At 36.1% G+C, this 21,446-nt stretch overlaps 1 protein-coding gene across 1 annotated transcript; it reads right to left on the bottom strand.

Annotated features, from left to right (window-relative positions):
- Nucleotides 1–2,584: 2,584 nt before the first annotated feature.
- Nucleotides 2,585–19,225, bottom strand: LOC132108261 (transforming growth factor beta-1 proprotein-like). Its single transcript, XM_059514940.1, has 7 exons — nucleotides 18,659–19,225; nucleotides 9,886–10,149; nucleotides 7,790–7,876; nucleotides 7,522–7,669; nucleotides 6,785–6,935; nucleotides 3,874–3,984; nucleotides 2,585–3,497 (listed from the first exon to the last, which is right to left on the bottom strand). Exons 1-7 carry the CDS (start codon nucleotides 18,981–18,983, stop codon nucleotides 3,450–3,452), a joined length of 1,134 nt encoding a protein of 377 aa, XP_059370923.1. The 5' UTR covers nucleotides 18,984–19,225; the 3' UTR covers nucleotides 2,585–3,449.
- Between the last annotated feature and the right edge of the window lie 2,221 nt (nucleotides 19,226–21,446).

The raw sequence follows: 21,446 nt of genomic DNA, 5'->3' as shown, positions 1-21,446 counted from the left end.
TAATAAAGTTTGTTTTTTCTTCTGTGTTTTTTTTTTGCACAGACACACACACACACACACACACACAAACATATATGTATGAGATACATTTTCAACTTGACAGGGTGCTTTGGAAACACTGGAATTATTGGGGTTTAGGTCTGAAACTATACAGGGTTTGAAAGTATTGTTTGCCCCAATGCATGCTACTTACACATTTTGGGTTTCCAGTAGAAGTCCATGGGAGTGATGCAATTATTTTTTTCTTTTAAGTCTTTTTAAGGCAACTCATTTTAATCTGCGGCCATATTTAAAATGGCCTTCTGGATGACATCAAGTGATCTCCAAAAAGCATGGCAAATGGCAGCTGGGATGAAGTGCATGGCAAATACGGTTCAAAACAGGCAAAGCTAAAAAAACAAAACAAATAAAACTCATCATTGAGAGGCAAAGAAGATCCAGGCTGAACTTTTCAAAATACCAGAGTCCAGTTTTCAGCTTTGCATAATCTGGTCATCTAATAGTTAGCTGGAGCCCTGGAGAGGCCTACAAGCCACAGTGTCTCGCACACAGTGTAAAATTTGGTGGATGATCACTGATGATCTGGGATACTTCAATTAGACTTGAATCAGACAGGACAATGCTCTGTGCCACACACCCAGGTCATTCAAGGTGTGGATGGATGACCACCAGGTCAAGACCCTGTCATGGCAAGCCCAATCTTCAGACTTGAACCCCATTGAAAACCTCAACCGCATTGAAAACAAAGCTGAGCTGATTGAATAATTACACCGGGAGTGTGAGGCTTTAAAGTCACCCAACAGCAAGATGAAAGACTGGTGAAGAGCATTCTATGACACATGAAAGTTATGATTGAAAATCAGGGTTATTCCACCAAATATTAATTTCTGAAATACAGAGTTCTGGTATGAAACTCTGGATGGCACAATCCCATAGGTCTAACTCAATCTGACCTAATTACATCATTATCACATGGTACAGCTGATTGATGCTCTTCTGTAATGGTAGCCAATGAGCTCAACATTTAAAAATATGACTAGTGCTTGCTGTAGCAGTTTGCAGCATGCTTCAGAAACCCTCCACCTTCCCCAGCTCTACCTGTATAAATCTGATACAAGGTGATTCATGTATGTTATATGGGGGTTATTTTATGTATGTTGTATCTGCAGCAGCAGTATTTCTTACATGCTCACAGCAGCATGTTGTGGATGCAGCAGCAGATCTATTCTGCCAAGACCAAATACATTAACACTGTAAAGTACATTACCATACCAATCCATCCAAGAGTTGTCATGATAGAACTCTTTCTAAGTTAAAACGTGCTGTTCAAAAATGAATATGAACTTGTTTTCTTTGCATTATTTGAAGTCTAAAAATGCTGCTTATTTTTTTATTACATTTTCTGCAAATAAACATACATATAATAAAACATATCAGATATTAAAAAATGCTGATATTAAGATATGCCTATTTACATACACTAATAAATTAAGCACTAACAATAATATATAAAAGTATAGTTGTTTGTAAAGCACAATTTGCTGTAGAAAAGTAGCTTTAACTCCATTATTCCACCTACAGTAGCCCTAATTGTATTTAACACTAATATATACAACTTATATAGACTTTTTGCCAAACTGCTTTATAAAGGATTAATGTAGAAATGTTATATAACTAAATGTGTTACAACACTCCCCTTTCTCCTCTTGTTAACTTCTGGACAGGATTATTTACTGTACTACTACATTTCATGTAGTACAATACATTATTTCACAATACAGTATTTTAATTTGTGCACAACAATCTGTCTTTCCATTAGATATTGTGGACTGAATTGTGATTTTTGTTTATTGAAACAATTCATTTCACAATTGCATAAAATAAGTGCAAAAAAGGAAATGTAATTATATAATAAAACACTGCATGGATGTAAAATGTTTGTCAAAGGAATTCTGTAGCAATTTCAAACACTTGCAGTTGTCAAAGTATAGCAAAGATGACAGTATCCTCAAGGGACTGTAGTTTTACAATAACTAGCCAGTATTTTTCAGTTAAGAGTGACACTGCATTCATTTTGCAAACAGTGTATTCTCAGCCGTGTTGTCTTTAAACTAACATACAGAACACAATTTTCATCACTCAACACCGCCGATGTCAAACAGGGCAGAGAAAGACATGAAGCCTCTATAAATAATGTTCCTTGTAAAGATGTCAGTACTAGGCCAACACAGCTGAACACAACACAACAAACATACACATGCATGGATGGAGACTCATCAACACAAAAACATAATGTGCACAAACATGGCTGAAACTAGCAGAAAAAAAAATCAGGAAAGTATTACGTTTTTAGGTGCAGATTATTTGCATTTTGACAACTGAGCACATTCTTGTTAGCGATTCATTACTTTAATTTAATAATTTAATATAAGTATTTACAGATAATGTATGTATTTGTTGTACTGTCTGTCCTTTTACTGTAAAACAATAATAACTGAACTGAATAGATACATTACAATTTTATGACACAGAAAATAACCCAATGCAAACAATCTTAATGGTCCTAAAAATAAGATTCACCACCTTTGTGTGAAATTATTTTATTTCATATATGTGAAATGTGTCCCAGACGTGTTTCGCTGAGATTGCTAACAAACCCTACTATGGGAGGACCTGAAGAGGCAGACATTTTCCCGTGACACACCGTAGAGTGCATACAGTGCAATATGAAGTTTGAAATGTTCACCATTCAATCCTTTACCTCTAGTGTTCCACTCAGACCATGTTCACATAAACAGGCTTCAAAGCACAGCTGTGCATGACAATAAAACCTACTGCGCACATAAAAAATATATATAAAGCAGTTCATTGACCCATTCTCCAATCCCATTAGCTTTCTTGTAAGTCTCATACTGCACGTCATGAGCCTTTACTTTCATCATTTAGTGCAAACACTTCTCTTTTATGTGTTTACTTTTAATTGAAATTTGAAATGTTCCTTTGACATGATTTCCTCTATCAGTTCAGCACCATTGGAAATCTTCATTGAACATTTGGCATGCAATGCTACACGGCTGCCTTCATGGTACAATCAAATGATGAACTTAGAAAGCACAATAAATTAATGGGAACTGATAATGTAAATAAACATTTAAAAGCATATACTTGGTTTAATATTGAGCTTGTTTTATGAAATGCTTTAACAAAATGTCTTTGTGTGCCACTGTAGAGGGGCATCATTGAGAAAGTATTTTTCCCTCTTTGCTTTTGCTTCCATTTTTGCCCAATTGTCCCTTCTCCTTTCTCCTGTCCATTGTCTTAGCTCCTGATTTTCCTTCCGAGACTTTACGTCTATCTCTCTGTGTATTTGCTTACTTTTCGTCCAGAGAAAGATATAAAGCCACGGAGCACTTCTGAAGATAACATAATTTTATGCAGCCAGATGAACTCTAACTGCACTTGCAGCTCCTCACCACCATGTTGGACAACTGCTCCACCTAGAAACAGAGCCAAGACAAAATGACTCATTCATGTTAATTCATTCAGGCGAAAATTACCATTTTAACCACTTGAGCTGTTATTTTGATTTTTTGAGAATTAGGCATATGCAATATTGGACCCACCGGTGGGTCCCCAGAGTTGATGTGGTTAAGAGACTGGGGAGATACAGATATTTTTTGTGCATAACATAAAGTACTTTCCACTTAAACGTTTCAGATAATAGATATACCAAATTGATGTAACGCCAAAGAACACACTATTTCTGTGATGCCTTAAAAGTATATAGACACCAGTTCTGGGATATCTATTAACCTATATGCAGGAAGCTGAGAAGCAATTAAATTCTGAAATCCGTCAGAAAGAGGCCTTTACCTTGTGTTGTCTTCCCACATAGTACAGAATGGGCAGAGGGTCGAAGACTTCAGGTACGCAGCATGGCTGAGCCGATGCACCAGGGTTGTGATGTTTGTACAAGGATAATATCTATGAGACACAAATACACATGCTATTTGATGCTGCAATGAGACTGCAAAATAAGTGTTCATAAGCGCAAACTGTTATGTGAAATCACATTGAAATGCATTGAGACAACTGACCCCTGATCTAATTTAGAGCACAGAGTGATTTGCACATGATAACAGAGGGCTTAAAATTGTATTATGGTGTCTTTTAATCATGAGTTTAGTTGTGTATTTGGTAGAATATTTTAATGTAAACAAAATGGTAAATGGTGTAAAATTGCACGATGAAACAATTCAAATTGGTGTAACATTAGTTAAAATTTTGTGCATGAATTTATTCTGTTAATCGGATTCACTTAAATATTAAAATATTCATTATATAAATTATAACATTTCTTATAATCCCCTGCTAACTATTGCATTTTAAGAATTTACTGTGTAGTGACCAAAATAACATTCATAAATGACAAAATGATCCTAAATTGTAGCTCAAATTAGCAGTCCGTAGTTTCCAGCTCTTGGCATTCTCTCAAACAACTTCATGGAGTGCATCTTTACGGCCTTTTAAACAGTACTGAAGCATTTGTCAAGTATGTTGACTGCTTTTCCGTCACTATCTAGTCCAACTTTCGCAAATCTTAAAACTATTTATATTTCCATACAAAAATAATTTAAGCAAAAGGATTTATATCAAATGGATTTACAATAATAGGAATCATTGCTAAACATGTATGGCAACATTTGATAACTTTTCCAAATTAGAATTTCTAATAACTCATCAGATGTGAGATGTTGGTTTGGTGGTGTACTCAGTTCAGGATGAGTATGGCAGCATTCTGAAGACAAACTGTCTGTCTATTTAATTTCAAATAGTTGTTTGTGTTTCGTTAAGTCAAGTGACCTTTATTTATATAGCACTTGAAACATGTTTTGATGCAAAAATAATTCAGCTCAGCTGTAAAGCAGCTCAAAAAAGACAAACATAAAGAGACATTATTCAGATCAATTTGATCACGCTTTGATTCACAGTGTCGTTTCGTTTACATATATGCGGTTGTTACACTAATCTTGCCTTCTAAGTGCCTCACATATCCATCTGGATACTATCTACATTGTAAATGAACTAAAGTACTTCACTGCTGTGAAGAAGAAAGTTTCCCTAAAAAGGAAAATCCTGTCATTATATAATTTCCCTAATGCATTTCCAAACCTGTATCAGTTTTATTCTTCTTCCACAGAACACAAAGAAAGATTATTTTGTAAAATGTTTCAGTTTTTTTTGTCCATACAATGAAAGTGGAATTTGTTTTGAACCCCACTGACCTCCATATTATGGGCATAAAAAAAAGCATTCTTAAAACTGGTGAAATTTGAAGCATGCATAGGTACAACTCAAAAAGCTAAAAAGAGACCACTAAAAGAACATCACTGTTATAATTCTAGATGTAATGACATAAAATGTATGACATTTCAGCCCTTGGGGTAACTAGTCATTCAAACCTGGTTTTTGCCAACTTTGCACTTCTTCTCAATCCTTCACAAATGCCCCTCTGGATAATACTGTACTTCTACATTGAAAATGAACTACTGTTCACAGCCACAGGTGCAACACTGCATACTTATTACACAGATTTCAACTCAAAGAAATCTGTCATCAGTTTTTCTTAGCTTGGTGTTGTGTATCCTTGGCTCTAGAAACGACAGGAAGCAACCAGAGCAAAGCAAATACTGCAAGCAGGAAATTCAAGGCTGCATTTACACTGCAGTTCTTGATACCCACTTTCTGTACTGTATCCGATTTTCTTCTGATGACTAGCTTACATTTTCTTTTAAAAGTCACTTATATCCGATGTCTGCATTTACACTATACACTTGGCAAAACAATCCATGGTTGGTGGAGAAATCAATTTAACCTGCGGACTAAAAAACTTGAGAGCGGCTATGTATGAGGTGTTTCTTGTTGCTTATAGTGCATTCAAGAATGATCATGTGACTTTTATGTTTGCCAAGTTAGCTGTAAATGCAAAAAAATCGCATTGCCTGAAAACCCCCCTCTTGTGAGCACAAAAACTTTTTTGAGATATATGGGAGTTTTTGCTAAATTGACATGTTTTCAATAGGCATATTTTTTAAATTGCAATTTTAATTTGTGCAATTTCAGTTTGTGCAATCTGACGGGTACAGAATCGTGTCTAGTGTAAAAGAAACCAATTTCACTGGAAAACTGTGGACTTGGCAACACTGCCCAGGAAAAGTGTCCACCGCAGCTGACGTCATTCACCACCTTCGCTTTTTCTATGATGTACAACTCACATTAATGGGAATAATCGATCAGTGTGCTTACATGGCAGATACAAATGCACATATCGAATTCATATCAGATTTATTTCCACATATGAATAAGGCCTAAAATTTATCTGAGAATACCGGAATAAAAAAGCAACAAAAAAACAAAACAAAACAAACAGTGTGTCACTTGAACCATGTAATCTAAATGTGGCCTAAACGTGATGTTTTTTGTACTAAATTGTAAACAGACTAGAAATAGTGCATCCCAAATCGTGTAAAGAAAATATTTACCCATAAAGGTTCTGGTGTTCCGGGAAAGTGTTCCTGTGTGTGGTTTCAGGCTAATATTGGAATAAGCCTTTGCACAGCACCAAAAAAGATTTTAAATATTCTTTTCAACTTGTCCAGGTGAAGAAAACTGGCAAGGAGCATGTTCAGACATTCTGTAGCTTTTGTTACGCAGCCACTGGTGAAGTACATGCTTTTAAATACATATGTGTCAGCTGCACTGGTCAAATGGGACAGCTCCCTACCTGAGAGTATTTGTTCTCAGCATTCCAGATGTAGGTACAGGAGCCCATGCAGTAGTTGGCAAAGTATCCCTTCGGCTTGTGGATCCACTTCCAACCCAGATCTTTCCGAAAGTCAATGTAAAGCTTCCGCATACAGCAGGTCTCGGTTTTTCTGCCAGAGAATGTTGGGAAAGAGTGAGTCTAATTATCTTATTGTGTGTTCAGTGGTGCTTAATTGCATTAAATTTTTACACCTCAGCTTAAGATGAGTGATGGTGAATTATTAAATTACAGTTTTTTTTTTCTGATGTATTTCTGTGTGGCAGTCCACCAAAAAATGCCAAACGTCCATCTTGGTGAGTGCTTATTTAAATGCAATCAGTTATTAATAACATTAGTAACTTTAATAACAATCAATGTATTTAATAATGCATTACATCATTCAATTTCTGTAAAGTAGGATATTATTTTTAGTAGGCTAAATTATTTAATTTGTAGCTTTTTCCTATAAAATTTATCATATTGTTTGTAATTTTTTGACGGGTCATTTTTGAGTTTTTACGAATGCACTGACAGGGGCCACATGACAAAGTTGTGCTAGGGATCCCTAGAAGTCCAGAACCAGCACTGCCAATATCACAATATAAAGCATATCCAAATTTGGTCCAAATAAGAAGAGTATAAGTATTTGTTATCTGTTTTCCTATACTGTATCTATAAACAAAACATAAAAAGTGAGAGAGAGCAAATAGACTTACTCATCACAAGTTTCATCAGTACCAACAGCTCGTTTCCTGCGAGCGGATGCAGGGGAGATGCCATTAGAAGGCAAAGATAAAGCCAGAATATAAGGCTTTGCCATCATGTGTTCCAGAACAGCAGTGTCACCTCTCTGCTTGTCTAGTCCTGAAAATACCCACATACAGTACACAGAGAAAAAGAAAAAATATATATATAAAAGATTATATCGGTTTCTTTTGGCATACATTTCCAGAACTATTTTTCAGATTATTTAGATTTTCATACCTGATATACTGAAGAGGAATTTATCATTACTCTGTTGGTCTGTTTTACAGCCACAGTATAACCTCAGCTCTAAACTTTCTTCCTCTTCTGTTAAACACACAGAAACACACACAAGTTTATTGGGGTTTTGCACTATATAAGTCATTTAACACATGCACTAACATCAAGGGTACATAACAATTGGTCACATAATAATAATATAGTGGTTTCAGCTAGTTTCCAATCAGTCAGCCAGTTAATCTTTTAAATTAAGTAGATGAAGCTATCAGTCGTTACTTGTAGCTACATAGCTTTGCTTTCCAAATGTACTACACTTCTGTGAAAGGTGGCCATAGTTTTACCGTGGTATTTCGAATAAGACCGTAGTCACATATAAATTCATAATTCTGGATTATAATGGCTAAATTAAAGAAACCCTGACTGCTTTATTTGTTTCTGAACTTTTTCACCTTTATTAGACATGACAGTAGGAGACAGGAAATGATTAATCTCAGTCTCAGACGTCAGAAAGCCCACACTCTGTTAGCTAACTGTCTGATGCATATGGCACACTAAAATGAAGACAATTTCTAAAAATGTCGAAATCTAATTGTCTGACTTTTACAGGATTTCAGGGAGACTAGTATGCATCTATCTTTAACAGTCTGCCAAGAAACAAAGCCATTTTTCAGAACAGTCTTCCAAAAGACAAGTTCCAGAACTGCAATAATAAGGACTTAAGAGGAGCAAGTAAAAAAAAAAACATTCTGTATAGTATCTTTAACTTCTTAACCCTTTGTAAACATAGATGTAAAAATGCTGAACTTAAACCTTGCTTAAAAAAAATGCTTTGGAAGAAAGACCTAAGGTTGATTATTGATGAGGTGAAAGTTATAATGAGTTAAAACATGTAGTTATAATGATATAAAACACTTACTTTCTTTTATATAACACAATTTTGTATGTTATATAAAATAATTATTGCACAAAATATAAAAAAAATAAAAGCCATATGTCTTACTAAGTAATGCTCCCAATTTGAAGTTGATATCGCAAAAAATGAAAAATATGATTTTGTTTAGGTGCTATATCAAAATAGCTAATGAATGAATCCTTAACTCCACTGTTTTTATTTAAATGCATTTTCCTGTCACTAGTGTATGCATTTCTGTTACAATATTACTAATATTAAAATAAATAAATAAACAACCCCCAAAATATGAAACATTGAGATTCAGACCTTTCCAACAATATGTTTTGTAAATATTAGAAAAAGTTTTAATTATAAAATATTATAGCAAATTCTTTAAGGCTATATAAAAAGAGAGCCAAGCAGTTAACAGGTTAAAATACATTTAAAAGTTTAGTGAAAAGGACTTACAATTCCCTGAATAAACATACTGAAATTGCGAAACGTTACTGCTAGAGTTTTACATTTTCTGAAGGTAAATGGTGTTTGTTTGTACAAAAATAGTTTTGTTATAATTATAGTGTTCTGAAAAAAGCCCACTCACAAACCATGAAATTATGAATAAGATTGTGCTATTCCTTCAATCATTTTTTGTGCCAGATCCAAATAAGTAAAGTAACAGTAAACCTCTCAATAGAGTTTCAAGAATTATTCTTGTTTGTTGCCTGATTATGTGCCAACATTCAATGCTTAGTGTTTCTAATTTATTCAAATCCTAATCATAAGTATTCAAAATAATAATAATAATACTCTAGCAAACACCAATAATAAAACAGATTTGCTCACTTCCCTAACATATATTTTAGTACAAGTAACATTTCATCCAAATTATGGTGCTTATGACAATATTCATAATATATTTATTAAGTATAACATGTACCATCATGATTATTATACTCTTTTAAGTGTTGTGGTCTGCAAGTTCTTATTTGTTCTCATTTCAGCTCCCATAACAGAATCCTGCATTATTGACTCACTGAGGTTTTAGGTTATTACATTTTTAAGTACATGCCCAAGAAAAGGTAGACTGTTTTAACCAAACAGATTACGTGGAACATAATTTGGGAATGAGTGCATCTCAAATACACTCATCAATCACAACTGGGAAACTACAACTGATGTTAGCTGAATGCTGCCATGACCTTACCTGAACCCTGCAGCCATTCTATCATGGTCTGTTTCACGTCAAACGAGAGCCAACGATTGGACAAGTCTTTGGAGACAAAGCGAGTGCCCAGATATCGAGCCTGATCGCCCGTTCCACGATACAGCTCCAGCCTCTGCTCCTGGTCCATTGTAGGATTCTTAATCCGAAGCCGAAACTCTGCTTGAGACAGCAGCTGGTAGTTTTGAATCCTCTGCTTCATCTCTGACACATTAAAAGTCATCTGATGCTTTGTGCCATTCTGAACTAGAGAGAAAGTGAGAGACAGACAAGTCACGGTTATTTTAAAGCTCAGACAACAGATCGCACTTTTGTCAAATTAACCATTAATGCACAAAAGAACAAAAATGTGCCAAAAATCTGAAAGATATTTCGAGTTTTGTTTGTGGCACTAAATAAACTAGATAGCTATCCATGAGCAGAACTGTATGTTCGGCTTTGTTTGTGAATTGATCATTATTTATCGGACTGTAATTTATTGCTTTTTATGTCAGTCAGATGGCAGTTCTTGGCCTTTATATAGAGGCAAGACAGCATTTGTGTTGTATGGCTTAATGAGGCTCATCCTGCCCTTGCCTGTATTGTGGCTGTAGCTGTGTAATTTAAAAAGAAAGCTATCATTAACCTGTGTTCAGGGTTGCTATAACTGCTTTTGCTGCTGTTTAACATGGGGCCTATGGTGTGGGATGAGTTTCCTCAGTATCATTATGTTAACAGTCATCTACTACTGGCTAAACCTCAGCTCTCTGATTTTTCAACCTGCTGGATAGACTTTAGGAGCTTTTCTAGCACCTAATGCCAGTTTGACCTATCCCAATCGTCTAGCAAAAGAAGCTAAAGGCCATCTGCATAAACATAGCCACAATATTAAGACCGTGTCTTACTTACTGTTTGACCAAAGCAGTTAGCCAAGTCTTTGTTTTCATATTCGAATAATACCAATTTATTATTAAAACACAATTTACCATAAAAAAAGATACCTATACGACCAAGTGTCAGCTGCTTAAAATAGTTTTCAAAGTTGAAGACTGAATGAAAAAAGACAAATTAGTTTATAATATAGGGGCTATGTTTATGCCACTCGTCACAGTATCGATGAAAAAAATGTCAAGACTATCAATCCAATGATATCAATCCACAAATGTGCCTTTGAACGCAGCCTGGAATCATAAACACCACACTTTTTGTTCAATCGGACAGATGAGACTGAGTCTGGGTGATTATCGCTCTCGCTGTGGGTTTTGTTTTGCTGGGGTTTAAGAGACACTTAACATTCAGTATACTGCATTATTGATTTGACTGCACTGACACTATTGGATGAGAACTAAATTTGAACTATTTTGAGCTTGATGATGACATTATTGTCTTCTGTTTAGCTGCTTTAATGATTAATTTCCTTTGTTTTATAATTATTTATTAATTTCTTTGTCAGTGAACTAAACTGAACTGACTCTAGCTGAATAATGACACTATTGACTTCTGTAGAACTGCTTACTGAATTATTTATAAGATTGATGAACTTTACACAGTTACTGAAGTGAACTGACTTGAACTGAATTATGACATTTGAATTCCTCATATTGGATGAAGTTTGCATCGTTGATTCTGTTATTTTCCTATATACTGTATTACTGTGAAGCTGCTTTTACACAATTTGTATTGTATAAAGCACTATAGAAACATAGACGACTTGACTAGACTTGCCAGCAGTTTATTACTTGGGGTTTAATTAAAATAAATCTTAATCCTAACTGTAAGAATCTGACCTAGCAAACGCACATCAGACGGAAAACTTAAAAGAGACCACGCTGAATGACACATCCATCACTCATCCATGATTAGTAGAGTATATTAAAGCAATTATATCTTTGTTTTCAGCGTGCTTAAATAAAACTTAAAAAGAAGGAATAACTGGATGATTTATTCAGATAGCTTGTAGTGATACATTTTAATTAGCTTGGCACTAACGGGATCAGTTGAACCAGTTCAGTCTTGATACATGAGATCTATACAATGGTAGTCACACCATCCAGTGTTACATTCAGAGCACTAGGGTTACAGTGGAAGGTTTATAGCTCTAGAAAATTGAAATAACCATCCAGCTGCACACAACTACTATCTTCAGCAACACTTGATTAAACTAAGAGTTTTCCCTCAGCAAACTCTTAATTTGTTGCTTGCTGAGTAAGAAAAGTACTTGTAGTTGTTAAGTTTTGGTGTGGTGTGGTGTAGGATTAAGGGATGTAGAATGGGGTAAGAATAAGCCATAAATATGTGCTTTATAAATACTGATAAATAGACAATAATAATAGGCTGTGCATGCTAATAAGCAACTAGTTAATAGTGAATAGTGTTCCGTCATCTAAAGTGTTACTCCTACTGCTATCAATTTTTCTTTTGATTTTAGAATGAAATGTGACCTGGATATGTTCTCATAAGATTTACACAATAGCAATAATGCTTTCTCATTAGCTTGGTTATAAACAGAGAGAGAGAGAGACATTTAATTATATCACTAATATTACGTGAAAAAAAAGAAATGTACTGTAGTATTTGTTGTATTGTCTTAATAAATAACCACATGGTAAAACATCCAGTAATGTGAGAGTATATATATATATATATATATATATATATATATATATTATTGTTTTGGGTTGAAATGTGACCCACATGCTTTTCATAAGATTATGGCTATAATGAATAGTTTTTTTTTTATTTTTTTTTTATTAGCTTGGTACATGTTGGACATGTTCTATTCCCTGTTGAGGGATATGTATCACATTGATTTGGAAACTGTTTTATAATGGGTCCAATGTATCAACACCTGTGGTCATATATAAAAGGTGCCAAGGACTGAAGGCACTGCTCTTTGTTGATGGTGGATCAGATGAGGGTGGAGAGGGATTTCTAGTGTGTGTGTGTGTGTGTTTACGCAGGCTGGCACTCAAGTAAACCCAGGACAGCTGTCCTAACAGGCACTGAGACAGGCCTATCATTAGTAATGGGTGCAACCAGATTCCAGCAGGCTTAAAAATCTGCCTCTACAACACACGCTTTACACTCCTCTCCTCTTACTATCGCCATCAATAGAATCATGACTATCTGTGCTGCTCCAATCACATTGAGACATGACACACTTTCCCGGCAGATGAGCTGTGCAGTCAGGACAATCTTTGACATGTGATAACATGAGATGTAAAACAGCACACATGCAGAAGAACAGACTGAAGGGCCTGAAGAAGGACATGGAAACTTGGGCATTGCTGCAGGGCATGGCAGTAAATCCAGAACTCTTGATTTGACAGCATAATTTATGAATACACAACAGTACAGTCTTTTTCTTCATCTCTTTCATCTACCTTCAGCTAACAGATACGGAGTCTAGCAAGCCATGAGGAAAAATAAATGTTCCAAATCAAATACGATGTGGCAAAATCTGCATTGTAGCAAGTTAAAACATCTATGCCACTGAAAGAAAACATAATGGAAAGAACCATGAGCACCACATTAGACAATGACAGAAATCCATAATCCTACAAAAACCTGAAAAATAATCCTGAAAAATATTTTAACACACTCATTTGCTAAAAGTAGTGGTTCTATCTATTTCAAAATGGACAACACGCCCAGATAGCAACATTGTGTCGGCCCAGATCCGGCCCACATCTGGCACCCATGGAAAGATGATCTGGCCCACATGCAGCGTGGAATGATGGCACTTGGGCGGACCGCTCCTGTTTGCCAGAACTGAGCCACAAGCAGGCCATAGCAATGCCATATGTCAGCCAAGAGTAAAGAAATTAACCAGAACTGGACCTTATCTGAGCCACAAAATTTGTGTGTATTAAATATGAAGTAATTTCAGCCTTAATAAGCCTGTTAACAAGCAGAATCACTGAAGGAAAGAAGAGAACAGAAAAACAGAAGAGCAGAAACACAAGAACTGCAACTGACTTCAGCCACAACCTTAGATGAAATCAACTGAAGATAAAAGAAGGCATTAAATCTCTGGAGATGTCACCAGAGGAGGATTAAACAACTCCACAAACAGCATTACCAGCTTCACTTATTACAAACCAGATTGACTTTATTTATGTTAGACATCTACAAAAGTTTTTATTGAGAATTAACAGAGGTTTAACTCTAATGTGTTTCACCATAACAGTGATTAGTGTTTCCATTAGTTGGGCTCTTAATTGGGCTCTTATTATATAGTTTGTTTTTTTTGGCTGCTGTGACGGGTGTGTTTGTTAAACACATTTGCAGCTTCAAAGAAAGCTAGAGTGACATGATATCAAGTGTCGGCTGTTATCTGTTGATGGTTTTTTAATCATCATGAAGTACACTGGTTCATTGATGTTTTTTTTTTAATCGAACAATTATGTTGTTCCAGTAATACATTCATATTACAAACCCTGTGTTTCTGCCACATAAGATCCAGCAGTATTATAACAATCAGTTAAAATCTTTTAACAAACAAGAGTTTAAAAAACTTAACCTATGCTGACACACACAGATATAAACAATCAACACATGAATCTCAATAATGGTTACTCAATAACTCAATAAATATTAGTCAATATTTAGATAAACTGATCAATTCAGAACTTCACTGAAAAGCTACTGTCACAACAAAAACAACAGCAAAATATAAGCAAATATTCTGAATTAAACAAAATAATAGGACAATTCAGCTGCATAATTTATTCATGTTGCAATGCATGCTGGGAGTTTTGTACTATGCTAATACCCAGCATGCATTGCAGCAAGGTACATTTGATTGTCACCATTGTTGAGATTCATGTGTTGATTGTTGATGTCTGTGTGTGGCATCATAGATTGAATTCTTTAAAATCGTTAAAAACTTCTAACTGATTGTTGTAATATTGCTTGACCTCATGCTGGAGAAACACACTGTTTGTGATGTGAATATATTAATGAAACAATTGTTAGATTTAAAAAAAAATATTAGCAAATCAGCCTGTTTCATGAGGATTATAAAATCATCAACAGATAACCGGCATCACCTGACCTCAATTCTCTTTAGCTTTCTTTGATGCCGCAAATGCGTTTCACAAACACACCATCGCAGCAGCTAAAAAAGACTAAAGATAAAATAAGAGTTAAAAGAGTGCAACTAATGGAAACGCTAATCACTGTTATGGTGACACACATTAGAGTTAAACCTTTCTTAATTCTCAATAAAACTTTTGTAGATGTCCAACAGAAATAAAGTCAGTCTGGTTAGTAATAAGTGAAGCTGGTAATGCAGTTTGTGGAGTTGTTTAATCCTCCTCTGGTGAGATCTCCAGAGATTTAATGTCTTCTTTTATCTTCAATTGATTTCATCTAAGGTTGTGGCTGAAGTCAGTTGTAGTTCTTGTGTTTCTGCTTATCTCTTTCTTTGTTATTTTCTTTACTTCAGTGATTCTGCTTGTTAACAGGCTTATTAAGGCTGAAATTCATATTTAATATATAAACAGATTTTGTGGCTCAGATAAGGTCCAGTTCTGGTTAATTTCTTTACTCTTGGCTGACATGTGGCATTGCTATGGCCTGCTTGTGGCTCAAATCTGGCAAACAGGAGTGGTCCGCCCAAGTGCCATCATTCCACGCTGCATGTGGGCCAGATCATCTTTCCACGGGTGCCAGATGTGGGCCGGATCTGGGCCGACACAATGTTGCTATGTGGGACTGAGCATATGATGCTTTTCTATTTTTTGTTCAACAAGTTAAGAGGATTACAAGAGGATTGTTCTGCTTTCTTAAATGCATGTAAAAGTATTGCAACAATAAAAATCCACAAAATAAATGATTATTGGTGTTTCCTAAGGCAAACATAGTTATGTCTACTACTAGAACAAACCTTGATGTTTAATATATATTTTCACATACAGGCTGGAATACATTACACCACTTTTGCCCTGATTTACAGTCTGGACAAGCTGATGCTAGTTGCCAAAAGTTAGAGTCAGTCTGCAAGTTTGAGTTGAAAGATTTCATAGATTTTTTTTTTCTTTACCTTCAGACTATGATTCCATCAAGTCGGAGGATTTCAAAACCTGTGTTGGAAAAAGTTACTTTGAAAGTAATGCATTACAGTATCGGGCTACTCCACAAAAAGTAACTAATTACGTTACTTAATAATTACTTACTTTTATGAAGAGTGATGCATTACGTTACTTTTGCCTTACTTTTTGTCACCTGGGCTGCATGGGCTTGCCTTGTTTTTAATATCAGAAAATATCTTGTTTTTGGCACTTCTAAAGGCTCTTTCACGCCAAAAGTGAAATTATTAGCCTTAGGTTGAAGGAAATGCCTCACTGCCAATCTCTGTTAACACAGAGACCGGAGAGGTGTCAGTGAATGAATGGAAAAACTAAATAACCTGTGTTATTTATTTGAAAAATTTATTTTGTCGTAAATACTTTAATAGTTACTTGAAAAAAGTAATCTGATTACATTCCTTGCAATGCATTACCCGCAACACTGATCAAAACATGTTTGATATTTTGATCTGTTTTTAGAAAACATGTTGTTTTCTTTTGTCACATGTTTCTATGTCAGTTTGAGCCATGCAATTTTGCTTGAAACCACCTAGCAACATCCCATTACAGTTTAGCAACCAAATAGAAATGTTCTAAAAACTTACTCTAAATTCTTAGAAAGACCCAGGAAACCACACACTACACCCTAACACTGGGGCTGTGATATTTGCTTGGTTTAAGCATGGGGTAACCATAACCTCAAAGCCTACTAATACTCTAATGAGCGTTAGTTAACATGTAGATTGCAAAGTTACTAAGAATCAACAAAATGTTTTACGCAGATTATCAAAATGAAGTGTAAACACAGATTTCTTCAGCAAATGTAAATATCTAATTATTCATTTACATTTGTGGCTCCTTGCAGAATTGGAATTGCTTCACATACTGCCCATCCATTAATTCTTGTGTAACGTAGTCTTGCCAAAGTAAGCAATTACTACAGTACAACAGACTGAAAATATTGAGCGTGGGAGGCCTTGCACTTGCATAAGGACTTATTTCTTTAAATGTATTCCAGCTTAAACAAATGTAAGAAGCCTTACACAAACACAAGAACATAAAGAGGACTTTTGTCCCATGAGGGAAACCGCAAAAGGGGGAATTCAATGTTGCTATTTGGGACTATTTCCTCTAAATCTTAGTCACACCTCAGAAACAAGCCTGTCAAAAATAGAGCAAAAACACAGAACCAGTAAGAGACACAAAATAGATGGCTCAGTTACAGGAAAGCCCCTAACCCCAGAGGAATACACAAAAAGAAAACAGAATAAGCGAAAAGGACAGCGGATCTGACTTTTCTACCCTTATCAACAGTTTCTCGCCCATATTTCTCTGTCTCTTTGTCCTAGGTTTACATCCTTCGAGCAAGACCTGTCTCCACGGAGGTCTTTATTCACCGCACGTATCACATCACAGGCCTGATGTTTATGTCTGAAGTGTTTGAAGTGGTTAAATGAGGTAAAGAGTGTGCGGGATGAAAGCAAGTGGGTGGTAAGCATCAAATGTAAAGGTATTTTCCCATCAAAAAACAGATGTTTTAACAAGAGGTCTAACAGGTTCAAGACAAAAACTGTGAAAAAACCCCAGCTTGATCAGAGCAATCAAACAAACTGATTGTTCAGAAAGAACAGACAGAAGTGTGTTCAAAATGTTCACCCCCTAGCAAGAACTTGTTGTTAAGGCTTCGAGTTTAACAATCTAACACATGAAGCCAACAGCAAAAACAACTAGCATATTAAAATACCCCCGATAGTCTGAGCGCAACAATGAAATAGGATGAAATGCTTCCTCGCTCCCCGCGCGGCTGCATGACGGGATCTGAAGTGAATGCATGAGGGGTTTTTAGGGGAACACAGAACACAAAGCTATGAGATCATGATTCATCACATGCGAGTTGTTACAGCATTAGAGAACCTAACATTAATCATCTGAACTGGAGATGTCGCTCTGCTTTCCACAGAGCTAAAGAAACTAGACTTGAATGACACTAATATTTCTGTAAAGAAAAAATATATAAAAGATTAAACCTTTGTAATGACTGGATGACTTCATACTTTTCCACTTAATTACAGTGGCTACTTGCCAAATCAGCGTATGCATTACATTTATGTATATGACATGAGTTACACATATGTAAATTATTAGAAATGAAAACAATTTCATAGCCCATATAAATATGAATGTTCATGTACTGTATGTGTGCTGCGTTTTTTGACATATGACACATACTGATGTATATATCCTAAAATCATCAATACATGTTGATGTTATATAAGTAAATCTAAAATATACACATGTATTTAAAGGTAATCATACAGATTTTTTTATAAAGATGCATATATATATATATATGTTGCTGCATATAACATTATATAAAAAAGTTCATCTTATTTATATCTCATAGGTAACATATGGCAGATTCACTCTTGATATAGGCAATATTTGTCATATTTTACATTTACATATAAGTAAATAGAAGACATGTATTTTTGGTGTCAGTTCACCATATTTAACTATGTAAAATAACCTAGACTGGCACATACATGCAGAAAATCATTGTCTAGGAAATAGCTCAATTTTACAGCTGTCCAATATAATTATAATGTGATTATTATATAAAAATATATCTCTGCAGAATGCCGACATCAATAGGACATGATGTTAAATTGTCTCTAAAGATGGACACTTCTGAAGACACTTCTTACCTTGCCGGATGACGAACTTGTGCACCTCCTTGCCAAAGTAATCTTCATTTTCAGCTTGCACAGAAATGGGCTTCATCTTCATTTCTTCGCTCAGTTCAACACTGCTGTTGTACAGAGAAATCATGGTATCTGGGATCTTCTGTCCTTCACTGTCTTTCTCTGATTCGGGCTCTTTGTCCATGCGCAGTTTGCTGAGGATCTGACCGCGGATGGCCTCTATCCGTTTCTTCTTCACTACCTCCAGGTCCAGTGTTTTGCACGTGGACATACTTCCTGTTCTAGCCACCATGCACAGAGCCATCAGTACCAAGCAAAACAACCTCATGCTGCCAAATCTGAGAGCAAACTGTCTTTAGGTAAGGAGAGAGGCTCACAAGAGTCTGTGATTGATGCAGAGTGTTTGGATCAAACAGACACGGCAGTGTTGTTATTATAGAGGTGATGCTACCGATGATGATTCTGGAAAGCACCTTGAATAATGAAGCCAGCAAAACAGCTGATATATAATAAGGGAAATCCCTGATGCTTCACCTGTTTCAGAGGTCCATCCAGGTGCAGTTTGGCCAAACGGAACAACACATAAACTAATAATGCACTTTTACATATGCCTCTAAGCATACATTATTTAAGCATAAGCTTTTCTCCTTTCGCCACAACTTTATTGCCGGCTCACTGCTGGCAGTCATACACAGAAATGCTTATGTGAGTCCATACGTCTGTCTCTTTTTCTCTCCTCTGGTCTTGGATAAAACATGCAGAGGTCCAGATACAATGACAGATCTGTGAGCGTGTTTGCTCACTAACTTTCCTCTCTACTCGCAGCTTCTCTGGTCTTGATGTTTCAGCAGATGTTTTGTCATCTCACATGAGAACCACTAAAGAAGTCCTGTCAACTATTGGGCTAAACCAGACCCCATCCAGCTGCATCCTGCATTCGTAATGAGACAAAGGGACGTGTCCAGCTTAGATTTCCTCAAAAGTTTGCTTTTACAACTTTAGGTTTTCCTATGCTGGTCAGACTGATTTTCCAGAAGCATTCGGACAATCGGATAAAAGTAACGGTGACTTGCAGAGTTTGAAAGATCTTAATTTAATTAACATGCAAACCTTTTGTAAACCCCCCCCCCCCCTGCTGTAAGGCTCTGTAAAGCACCTAAAACATGGTCAAAAAGGTCAGTCAAGTTTAAATAACTGTACAGAGCAAAGACTTCACAAGTTATCAGTCAAAATAACTCTTTTGTATTAGACTTTTTTTTAAGGGCTACAACCTCATGCTCTCTTCAAATAAGCTTTTTCCGCTACAAAGACAAGTGGAAAGATCCATTGACACGGCTAACCAAACACACTGGTCGCTCACACACAGTTCAATTGAAAGGAAAACAGATCCTCTCGGAAAATACCCTGACGTGTTGGCCCCGGTGAAGTAATATGTCAGGAAAAATCAAACTAACCACGTCCAACCCACGAGTTTCCAGTGTCAGATGGAGTAAACAAAAGGAGTGAAACAAATGAACCGTCCACCAGTACTCAGGCAGTAAACGCGGCAAGCGCAGCAGTGACAGCCAATGTCCTTTTTCCTTCCCGTCTTGCCTTTGTTCTTTTCTGTTTGTCCACCTTTATGCCTTTTGACCTCAGTCTGGAGTAAAAAAGACCCTCCTTCTCTCTCGTACAGCACTCTTTTTATTAGCTCCCTCTTGTAACACACTCCCTCTCCTTCCTTGTCAGAGCTTGCTGGTGACAAAATGATTTGCGAGAGCTTTATGTTCCAATAACTTCCCACTCACTCGCTCTCTCTTAGGGTTGCTTTTGCTTTACTAGTGCTCTCCGCCCAGGAAATGAGGCTAGCAGACTCTCTGAAATCTGTAGCTCAAACAGCACTTCTCTTATACTGGCCAGGAAGCCCTTAGCAGCTCCTGGAAGACACAGTGAAAGGACAGACAGGTAAATAACATGGGCATGACACTAATGTCTGGCCAAACTAACCACACACCTTTTTAAATGACTGCCAAAAGTGCCAAGGTAAGATGATGAGAGACACACTGGAATGCTCTCTATTGGATAAACACACTCCCAAAACCGAACCTGACGAGCTGCACAACACAGCACTGTTATCAAGGCCACATTTATGTCATGCGGTGAGCTGATGTCCACTTTGATGTTTATTTTCTGGCGTCTGCATCAAATGTTTTGAGGCAGCTAAATAGATGTGAAACTGAAATGTTAGACACATGTGATCCAAATATACATTTGGCTGGATCCAGCAGGCATTGGGAGTTTTTTTTTTTTTTAATAACAATGCCATCTCTGTACTGAAAGAGCTAAACAGAATGATATTTTAAATAATCAGTCTGCACAACACTATAGCAACCAGTTACTTGCATGCTCTCAGATAACCTCACTGCCCTAGGAAAATACATTGAGTCAAAGGGAATCTACAGTGTACTATACTGTGCTGGAAAATAATTCCATCATGCATTTTCATAAAGTATCAAACATTATGCAAAAAACTGTTCCCTTTTCATTGTGCTTTTCAATTGGATTTGCTTGATTTGTCTGAAATGTGAGTAGCAAGGAAATTAAACGTATCTCTATCATTTAAATATATTGTCTTTTCTATGCTTTGGTAAGGTGTAACTGATGTATTGTTCTTAAAATAAAGCTAATCAAGCTTCAATATGTTTTGGCAGCATCCTTTTTCGTGTGTTTCTGGCCCCCTCTTGTGGAAATGAGAGCAGTAAACTTGTCTGCTGGTTTGAAGTCTTAACAATAAATTATTGCAAATTATTTA

This window comes from Carassius carassius, chromosome 28, assembly GCF_963082965.1.
Source record: "Carassius carassius chromosome 28, fCarCar2.1, whole genome shotgun sequence".
Lineage (NCBI taxonomy): Eukaryota > Metazoa > Chordata > Actinopteri > Cypriniformes > Cyprinidae > Carassius > Carassius carassius.
This window is presented reverse-complemented; position numbering and strand designations above follow the sequence as displayed.